General features: G+C 34.5%; 2 protein-coding genes across 2 annotated transcripts; both read right to left on the reverse strand.

Annotated features, from left to right (window-relative positions):
- Positions 1-329: 329 nt before the first annotated feature.
- Positions 330-1,291, reverse strand: LOC114321519 (uncharacterized). Its single transcript, XM_028268690.2, has 2 exons — positions 934-1,291; positions 330-670 (listed from the first exon to the last, which is right to left on the reverse strand). The coding sequence occupies exons 1-2, from the start codon at positions 1,289-1,291 to the stop codon at positions 330-332; spliced, it is 699 nt and encodes a 232-aa protein (XP_028124491.2).
- Positions 1,292-5,647: 4,356 nt separating this feature from the next.
- LOC114321517 (AAA-ATPase ASD, mitochondrial) lies at positions 5,648-7,901 on the reverse strand. Its single transcript, XM_028268688.2, has one exon. It carries the CDS (start codon positions 7,629-7,631, stop codon positions 6,063-6,065), a length of 1,569 nt encoding a protein of 522 aa, XP_028124489.2. The 5' UTR covers positions 7,632-7,901; the 3' UTR covers positions 5,648-6,062.
- Positions 7,902-10,910: the final 3,009 nt, after the last annotated feature.

The following is a 10,910-nucleotide window of genomic DNA, read 5'->3' on the forward strand; positions in this document are numbered from 1 at the left end:
CCAATGTCTTTTACAGCTCTAAGAATTTCAGCATTGGAGATGGGTTTGAAGAACTCATGATTATCTTCCTAAGTAAAATGGATTGGATTCAGATGAGACCAATGGTCAAGGTGAATGATATCTTCACTATTAAAAAGATTTTGAAAGTAATCAAGGATAACAGCCTTAATATTGTCAGTGTCAGTGATCCAAAAACCAGCATTATCTTTGATGGCATTAATTTTAATTTTCTTTCTCTTAGTAATAGTGGAAACATGGAAGTATTTAGTGTTCCTATCACCAAGAGTAATCTGGTTAGCCCTAGATTTTTGGAACCATAGAATCTTCTCCTAAGCCAAAACAGCATTATATTGTTTGATAAGGTCTTTTTCAAGGAGGTGAAGATTATAAGTGAACCTGACTACTAAATTCCTTTGAGTCCTCTCTATCCTAGCAAGAAGATATCTCTTTCTCTTAAAGATATTACCAAAAACTTCTTTTTTCCATTCTTTAACTCTAATAGTGAAAACAGCAGTAGCCTCAAGGAGATTGTTATGCATGTCAGCCCAGGTGGACTTAATAATGTCAATGAGACCAAGATGGGTCATCAAGGCTGCCTCAAACCTAAAAGGTCTTTTAGAAGGAGTAAGAGTGTGCATACCTTGAGTGAAAACAACAAGAGGTGAATGATCTGAATAAGTGCGAGCAGAGTTTTCACAGCAGCTTCAGGAAACCTGGTTCCCCATTTTGCATTGCACAAAGCTCTGTCGAGTCTTTTCATTGTATTCGCCAAGCCTTGCCGATTGTTGGTCCAGGTCATCTTGGGTCCAGAGCTCCCCAAGTCAATTAAGTTACAATTGTTGATTCTGTCCCAAAGTTTCTGAGTTCGAGTGAATCGCTAACTTGTGGTAAAGCTTCTTCTTTCTCCCTGATTTGCGTGGTCATTGAAATCACCTGCTACAAGCCAAGGTTTATCCATGTTCTCTGTCACTCCCTCTAGATCATTCCACAGAGAGTCCCTCAAGGCTGGATTTGGGCTTGCATACACAGCGGCAAGAACCCACTCTTCATAGTCTTCTTTATGGATAGTAGCATGGATAGCCTGAGAGCTGACAGAGGAGACCCTAACATTAACCTGGCTTGTGTCCCAAATGATCCATATCCCACCTACTCTAACAATGGGGTCGACTATGGATAAAGCTGTGAAGCCCAACCTATTGAAGAAATTACTCATTCTACTGAGTGGAACTTTAGTCTCCATGAGGATAAGTATTTCAGGTTTATGAGTCCTGATAATTTCCACAAGATTCATTTTAAAAATGTTATTATTGGCACCGCGGCAATTTCAAAATAGAAGTCGTAGCAAATCCATAGAAGGGTAATGAAAGGGCGAATCAGTTACCAAATCTTTAACAATGCCTCGTGTCCTCCGAAGGTTGTCCTCCTTGGATCTCATGGAAGCAAGCTGGAATGAGTGGAGAGGCTTCAGATGAGGATCCCCCTCAATTTGGCACGATCATCATTCGGAGTTGTTCTATCCACCAGGCAAAAGTGACTAGGTGAGTTACTTCTTTCCCTGGTTCTAACAATAAGCTCACATTGCTGGTCTGATTGCAATGCTCTATCACTTCATTCATCAGATCCTCTGGACTCTAGTTGTCTCCTTCCGCCATTGTTGCCTTCGCCAGGATCTGGTGGTTCTTTATCTAGGAAGCGTAGTTCTAGGGCTTTGGGAATGGGGTTGGTTGTTGCTATACTGCCAGAGGTAGGAGGTGGGTTAACCTTAACCATGGTTGAGTCTGCTTGGCCTGGGTTATTTTCTATTGAAAAGATCATGTCAGATGAAATCTGGGACACTGGATTGCCATTTGAGGGAGTTCCCTCTGTTGCTTGCACACAGACTAGATTCCCTGAGTAAGGATCCTTGCCTTGAACAGAAGAACTTTCTCCTACTTTTTTCCAACTTGATTGCATCTGCACCTAGGGAGCTGTATTCGTAGCTTTGGGTTGTGGACCTATTTTGTATTTTCCTTTGGTGATTTGAGCTTGAGTAGGGCCTGCTGGTAGACTGGGCTCATTTTGGGCCTTATCCTCTCCCGTTCTTATATTTTCCTTACCTTGAAGAATATAACCTTGGTTGGCTGGGTTCTCTTCCAAATATTTAAAAGAGTTGGGTTTGGGATTTGGGCCATTTGTATCTCGTGCCCTTTTGGGCTGGTCTATTCTTCTGAACCTCTTGGTTACAAGCATCCATAGGCCAAATGCTTCATCCTCTTTGTTCTCTGAATGCAGGTTACCGTTATGTTCAACTGTTTGATTTCCAGTGCTTCTGTTGTCGGAAACGGCTAGTGTTTCCGTCGCCGGTGGGGCTCTTGATGTTTGGAATCTGCAAGCCTCCTTTCTATGATCAATGCGTCCATAAAGGAAACAAAAGGAATGGAGAGACTCATACTCTATATTATAAACCTTATCCTCCAAAATGAACTTTGGTGTAAGGGGTTTGCTGAGATCCATTTCTATACATACTCTTGCAAATTTTCCCCTCGTCACCATAGCCGTGGTCCAATCAATTTTGAGAGGTTGGCCAATGGATTTAGCAATCACAAAGAGGACTTTTTCTTGATAGTATTCAATCGGAAGCTCGAGAAACCAAACCTAGACAGCAGTTGTGGTTTCAAAAGCTTCCAATGGTTTAAAATTTGGTTCCTATCTTCGCACAGTAAGATAATGGTCCATGGCCTCCTGTGAAGACTCGGGTACAGTCTTTTTGTTCAGAGAATTTTAAAAGAAAGTAATTACAGCTGATATCAATAGCATTAAATTCACCCTGAAGGCCCCAAATATTCTTAACCTTAGATGGTGTTTGGTTTTTTAGAATTGAAGTAATGTCTATTCTCATGTTTAGTTCACTAAAAATATTGTGAAAATTGAATTACCAATAAAATTATCAATCCCCATTGCAAGTGAATGGTTATTCTATAGAAAAATTAAGGAATGACTATTATGTTCTATTTTAAGTTTATTTTAATGAACAAAATACTATTTAAATGTGCTCCCTTTTAATCTTTTATTTTAACAATGATTGAAAAATCTGCAATTTTGAGTCTTTACATTGCATATTTCTTAGCAGAAGAAAAATTTTAGTGAATTAATCATATTATTAAGTGTACAATATATGTTAACAAATTTGAATATAAGATTTTAATTATTTGTTATTTTGCATCGCAAAAATAAAGAAAATAAACTTGAAAACACATAATTACAACAATATTAAAAAAAATAAAAAGTTTCATTTAAAATTTTCACTTTGAACTTCAAAGTATCTTGAGCCAATATTAAAGTAAATTAGTTTATTGAAAATTTAATTACGTTAAAAAAAAAAACTTTCCTAAATTATATTAGATTATTGTAGATATATTTCTTATTAGTTTTAGGAAGATGATTAGAAGTCAATTTTACTTTTAATCAAGCTTTTAACTTTTTTATAAAAGTGATTTGAAAAGTTAATAAAAAATTATTTTGACTTTTTTAATTAATATTTGTTTAAGATGTCACATCACAATAAAATAATTAAATTACCCCCACTCAATGTAGAAAATTTATATTTTCACTCATGTAAATATAAAAAAACATAAATGTTATAATTGTATTTTATATATGGCTTTTTTGGACTTGTCAAATGACTCCTTGTTAAAAAAGTAAATAAGTTACAAACGTATCTTTTTACTATTCGTTTGGCATGTTAACATCTTAGTTAAAAAGTCAAAAAAATTATTAAAAAAATAAAAAAAACTTATAATTTATATCAAAAAATCAAAGATTTTCTTTTCTCTTTATTTTTTACACATCTTTTTATAAAAAATTAAAAAATCACCTCAAATATATTAATTTTTTTATTTTATATTTTAACTAAAAAATTAAAAAATTACTAAAATAACATTTCTCAAACGAGGCCAGTTGCCAAAAGAGTACATTGATATTTGAGGTTGACGGGGAAAAAGAAAAAAAAAAATGTTATTAGAAATTGAATAGATTTTAGCTTTTGTCATAAGGACCAATTATAGACTGTCACATGGTTTGGGTTACTGAATCCGGATCTTCGGTCGCCATTCCCTGTAGCCATCCCCTGTCGCCCCCAAAACGACGTCGTTTTGGGGACGAATTTTCAAAAAAAAAAAACGCAGAGAAGAGGGAGGAAGGAGAGGAAGAGGAAGAGGGAGAGGGAGGAAGGAGAGGGAGAGGGAGAGGGAGAGGGAGAGGGAGAGGGAGGGGGAGGGGGCCTTAAATACAGGGGAGGAGGAGGAGGAGGAGGAGGCGACGGCGGCGAGGGACGAGGACGGACGGCAGCGAGGGACGAGGACGGACGGCAGCGACGGCGGCTGCGACGAGGTGGAGCTGCTGCGACGGCAGCGACGGCGGCTGCGACGGCGGCGAGGGACGAGGACGGACGACGAGCTCGCAGCCTCCTCCTCCTCCCTACCCTCCCTCTCCCTCTCCCTCTCCCTCTCCTTCCTCCCTCTTCTCTGCGTTTTTTTTTTTCTGAAAATTGCCCCCAAAACGACGTCGTTTTGGGGGCGACAGGGGAAGGCGACGGGTGATCCGGATTACTAGACTGTCACATGGTTTGGGTTACAAGAGCTTCTTCATTGTAGGTTGGAGGAATCTTCAAAAATAATTGAGAGTTCCAAAAAAAAAGAGTTTTAGGAAGTTCTAATTGTGTTGTGATGTGATGTTTGTGTTTTTTTTTTTTTTTTTTTTTTTTTTTTTTTTTTTTTTTTTAACGCAAGTAGAACTTTCTTTAAAATTTTACTGTTAGAGCTCTATACATCACTCAGAAATCTTACTCATTTTTATAACATACACCTAGGCTTATTTTGATAACATAATTAAGTAGAACTTTCTTTAAAATTTTACTGTTAGAGCTCTATACATCACTCAGAAATCTTACTCATTTTTATAACATACACCTAGGCTTATTTTGATAACATAATTAAAAATTATTTTTTTAATTTTTTTTTGCCATATTATCTTTTTATTTTTTTTTCATATTCTTTCAATATATATATATATATATCAATGTGTTTGATTTTAATTTTTTAAAAATTAAATTTTTTATTTTTCGTATTTTTTATTTTTAATGATTTTTTTTAAAATTTTAAGTAATTTTTTTACTTTTTTAAATATAGCTTACTTAGATATATCTAAATAGTAAAATATTTTTTAAAAAAATTTAAAATTAATAAATACACAAAATACAAAAAATATAATGAATTTTGGTTTTTTTTTTTTGTATTTAGTGCATTTTTAAAAAAAAATTACAAATAATATTTTTTTTAAATGTATTTAAGTTAACCGTGTCTACTAATTTAAAAAAAAAATTACTTATAATATTAAAAAAATTCATTAAAAATATTAAAATACAAAAAATAAAAAAAATAATTTTTTTTAAAAACTGTCGTCTAAAAATCAAAACCAAACAAGCACATAATTTTCAAAACAGTAATTGTAGGTATCATGAAAAGTCTTTCATGAAAATGGTCATGAAAGATTTGTGACCTTTGGATTACACTTATAATAAAGCACCACACACTAATTAAGGTAATCTAAGGGTCACAAATTTTTCATGATCCTTTTCATGACAAATTTTTCATGATCTCTAACATTTCTCTTTTCAAAATAGGTCATAATTGAAATTTCAGCCAAAAGGAACCTAATTGACACAATATTGGCCCTGTTTGGTAGAGCTGTGGGAAAGTGCTTATAGCGTATGGCTTATGGCTTAATAACTTATATTTTATAACTATGAATATAAGCTGATTTCTAACTTATAAATTAAGCATCTCCTGCCTCACTTAAAGAATAAGTTGATTTCTGACTTACAAAAAGTTATAAGTTGCATTGTTAAGCTAAATCAAACACATCAAAATAACTTAAATTAAGTTAAAAGCTAAAATAAGCAGCTTTTAAGCTACACCAAACAGCATGATTGACTTGAACGATACCCGCCGTGAATGGAGTCCCCAGCAGCACCCTAACTAGTAACTACGTTTATTCTTTTCTTGCCCAAACATCCTGTGTTTTTTTTAAGTGATTACTCCATTTTCTTTCACTTCTGCAACTGATGTTTTCTTCTCTTTCTCTTCTTCAGCAGATTTTTGTTCTTTCTCTTTCTCTTTCTCTTTCTCAGCCTTGAGTCTCTCTTCTTCTTCCTCTGCCTTGGCCTTCTCTTCCTCCTCTGCTTTCAACCTCGCTTCCTCCTTCAATCTCTCAATCGCTTCCATCAGATTCTTCAAACATGTGTCGGCATCCTCTTCAGACGACTTAGGCATCAAATTCTCAGCAACATCAGCCGGAGTGATTTTGTTTTCCTCCAACAACCCACGAATCGTCTCAAACGAATCGTGCGATTCAAGATCCAAGTAATTCCTCGCGAGCACCTTGAATGCTTCGAAACTACAATACGACATTTCTATATGTTTATCCATTCTTCCTCTTCGAATCAGAGCAGGATCGAGTTTCTCCACGTAGTTTGTAGTGAAGACGATGATTTTTTCGCCGCCACAAGCCGACCACAACCCATCGATGAAGTTCAAAAGCCCAGACAGAGTAACCTTACTATCCTTGCTATCTTCAGCATCCTTCTTCTTCTTCTCCTCCTCAATTGGATTAGCTTTATCTCCATCTTTCTTCTCACCCTTCTCCTTTTCCTTCTTCTTCCTCTGCCCCGTTAGATCCAGCGAACAATCAATGTCCTCAATCACTATAATCGACTTGCCTGATGTGTCGATCAACAACTTCCTCAGCTCCGAGTTGTCCTTCACCGCTGTCAATTCAAGATCGTAAATATCGTACTCTATCAGATTAGCCATGGCCGCGATCATGGTAGATTTCCCAGTCCCCGGTGGACCGAAGAGGAGATACCCTCGCTTCCACGCCTTGCCGATCTTTTTATAGTAATCCTTCGACTTCGTGAAGGTGATCAGATCGTTGATAATTTCCTGCTTCTTTTTGGGCTCCATAGCAAGAGTATCGAATGTCGCTGGATGCTCGAACACCACATGGCTCCACATCGTTCTTCTAGACCCGACCCATTGCTCGCCTCTGTTGTTGGTGAAGATCTTCCTCTGCCGAGACTTCACCCCAATCGCTTTCCCTTCTTCCATTACGTGATTCAAGTAAGTCCCGGTGACGATTTCTCTGTGCCGCCGATGGAAAGTGAGCTTGTAGTACAACTTCTCGTCGTTGTCTCCGTAGAAAGAGATTACTTGTCTGTTGGGGGTGTTTTTCCTTGAAGCCCACTTGAGTTTGATCCCTCTGAACTCATCAGTGATCTCCTCGTGATCGTCCATGCTCAGGATAAGAGATTTGGAATCTCTCACCATATCTGCTTTGAGCCGCTTAGCTCGGGATGAGGAGTTGGTGCTGAGGTACCTTTCAATGGCGGCATAGGCTTTGCTGCGCTCGAACCCATCGCCAGAGTACTCATGGAAAGTGATTTGGATGTATGGGTAGACAAGGCCGATCAATTTGTGAGCATATTGTTCAATATGGTTTTGGAGATCAAAGGGGAAGTACTGCTTGAACATGGCGCAGATAAACATTAGGCCAGCCATGGTCGACCCCAGTTGAGTCAACATCTCTCCACCCGCCATTTTTGTCTTCTTTTTCTTCTTACAAGAGAGGAACCAGTGGTGTATGTAGGCAGTATAGGTTGAAATGATTTTGTTAGAATTGGATGGAATGGAATGGTGCTTATATAGAGGTGAGAAGAGAAAAATGGAATGGAGTGTTTTCCTTGCTCATCAAGACAGTGAGAGTGTGAATTTCCCAATTTAACATACACTCTGTTTTCCTTCGTTTTTTTCTCAATACAAAATGTGAAATTAATCTCATAAAAACAAATAAAATTTATATATTTAATGTTAATGAATTGAATCTCATTTAACAATTATAGTTGGGACTTCAAATTTATTTGGTACAACTTCTAAGTTGAAAATTTATAATAAAAAATTAAAAGTTAAAAAACACTTCACTATTTCTTAATAATTAGATTTTTTTAAAAAAATTTTAAGTTATTTATTTCTATAATAAAATATTGTACCCAACGCTTGATATAAAATTTAAAATAAATATATATAAATCACATCATAATAATGTTGTTAAGATTATTGTAAATTTTTTATGACATCTTTTTATCATAATTATAAAAAAAAAAAGTAGATAAATTACAAATACACCCTTGGATTACCCTCTATAGTTTAAAAAATTACAAATGTCTCATTATAAAAATTTTTTATTTAACAAAATTAACTAAAAAGTAAAATTCCTAACTGTTCTTGCATTCAATAATAAAATCATCTAAATTATTAATTAAAATACATTTCTGCTATCATTAAAAATTGTTAATTGATTTGATAATATATTAATAAAATGAGTAATTTATTTTGAAATTTAAAATTTGGGTAAATTATACTGACACTCCCTAAAATTTATGTTTATTATAGTTCTCCTCTCATTTTTTGAAAATTACATCTCCTCCGTGAGGTTTAAAATTTCACTACAAATTTCCCTCTCAAGAATTTAATTTTTTTAAATACCAATTTTGCCCTCATTGGGTTAATTACATTGACACCCCTTACATTTTAGAAATTACAATCCCCTCCCTAAGGATTAAAGTAGCATTACCAATTATCTCCGCGGTTAGTATTAGTTGGAAAAAAAATTCATTGAAAAAAAATTAATTGAAAAAAAAAATTGTTAGTAAAATTTTTAAATTTTTGTTTAAAAACCAACGTAAATTCATTTTTTGAATTTACGTTTTTTCCTCAAATTTACAAATTGAGACTATCATTTATAAACCAAAAAAATTATCAAACAAGTTTTTATAATAATTTTTAAAATTTTGTAAATATAAATTGAAACTGAAAACGAAATGGTTACCAAACATGTAATAACCTGAAAATTTAAGTCGTCCCTTAAATTTTATACTAGTATTATGGTTGTATGTGATAATATATTATTAAATAAACAATAATAAATACAGAATCTAATTTGCCATTGAATTATCAAATATGAGATTAATTAGGGATTATTATTTCGGGCCAAATCAACAAAAATATGAAATTATAATACTAGTTGGGCCAAATTAAAGTTAAAGATAGTAAATAAATAATAATAATAATAGGTGTGATAGTAAAATAAATAATGAATTTACTGTTAGTATACGATAAAGTATAATTTAATTAATGATTAATTTATTTATATAATTATATTAAAAAATTAAATTAAAATGTAATTATTTTAAATATTTATTAAAAATAAGAACGAATCTGTGATCAAATGGGAGAGGGATTTGAACTGCGACGTTGGATTTAACGGCTTTCACCTCGTTATAAATAAGGAGGAGGTGCTGTGAGGGAAAGAAGGAAGGAAGGAAGGAAACAAAGAAAAGAGAAAGGAAGGAGAGAAAAGAAGAAAATGAAGAAAAAAATAATGGTATTGAGAAGGTTTTTAGTAGTAGAAAGAAAGAGTAAGGTATTACTTTTAAGGTGAGTTATATTATATCTTGAATTACCATAATATATTTTACGTATGTTTTGATTTACTATATTTGTTTTATACAAGTTATGTTTTATAAATTATTATTAATTATATTAATATTTCAATTACGTGGATTATTTTCTGAACTCTATTTGTTAAAATGAAACCCATGGATATGTTTGTTTATATTTTAAAGAATATTTGACTATGACCTTATATACAATTATGTTTTGTAAGTACCTCCACGGGAGTCCCACGCCTTGGGTGACTTAAATAATCATTGGCTTCTGTTTGGTCACTTTGTGGCTCTCTATTGTCATGGATCCATTGACTTCTGTTCGGTGCGGAGCAAAGTGCTGTACGGAGCTAAGTGTTACACTGTTGTGGAAGCCACTTCTAGAGTTCGTACGAGCCACCTCTTGAATCCGTACCTCTATTCTGACTGTCACTCCTATGACCTCTGTTCTGTTCTATTCGGTACCGTGGTTATGGTTATTTATTTACATAATCTCAGTTTTGTTACTTAAATGATTATTTGTTCAAACTAAGTAATCCTAAGGAAAAATTAGTTTAAGGTCCCTCTCCTATTTTTAATAATGGAAGAGATCCACAATATTATTTTATGATGTCTAAGGTCCCTCAATCCCCAACACCCATATATCACAGAGAAATTTGATTCCCTTAAATCAAACTGCCTCTCCCTCTCTTCTTTTCTCTTTGCTCTTCTCTCTCCGACGAACTCTACCTCCATCATCGGAGTTCATCGTCGTCATTTGTACTGGACCGGACCGGATACAGTAATCAAGTATATGACAGATGGTATGCTTCTGAGAGAGATTTTGATTGACGAGAATTTATCTCAGTATTCAGTTATAATGCTTGATGAAGCTCATGAGAGGACAATCCACATTGATGTCCTTTTTGGATTGTTGAAGCAGCTTGTAAAGAGGAGACTTGACCTTCGATTGATTGTCACATCTGTCACATTAGATGTAGAGAAATTTTCAAGTTATTCCTTTAACTACAATATCCTTACAATTCTTGGAAGAACTTATCTGATGGAGATACTCTGCACCAAATAGCCAGAAAGTGACTACCTAGATATATCTCTAATCACTGTTATAAAGATCCACTTGACAGAATCTGAGCGTGATATCCTCCTCTTCTTGACTGGTCAAGAGGAGATTGCTCTCTCTCTCTCTCTCTCTTTCTCTCTCTCTCTCTCTCTCTCTCACAACTCATACACATATAAACATCCATGTATATAGTATGAAGTTAAACTGTTTGACAAAATGCTTTTTAGAACTCCAAAACACATAACTGTGAGATTTGGTTTGACAAAACTCTTTTTAGAACTGTAAAACATATAGCTATGAGCTTTGAAGCTAACT

This window comes from Camellia sinensis, chromosome 1 (assembly GCF_055761805.1).
Source record: "Camellia sinensis isolate YWXY chromosome 1, ASM5576180v1, whole genome shotgun sequence".
Taxonomy (NCBI): domain Eukaryota; kingdom Viridiplantae; phylum Streptophyta; class Magnoliopsida; order Ericales; family Theaceae; genus Camellia; species Camellia sinensis.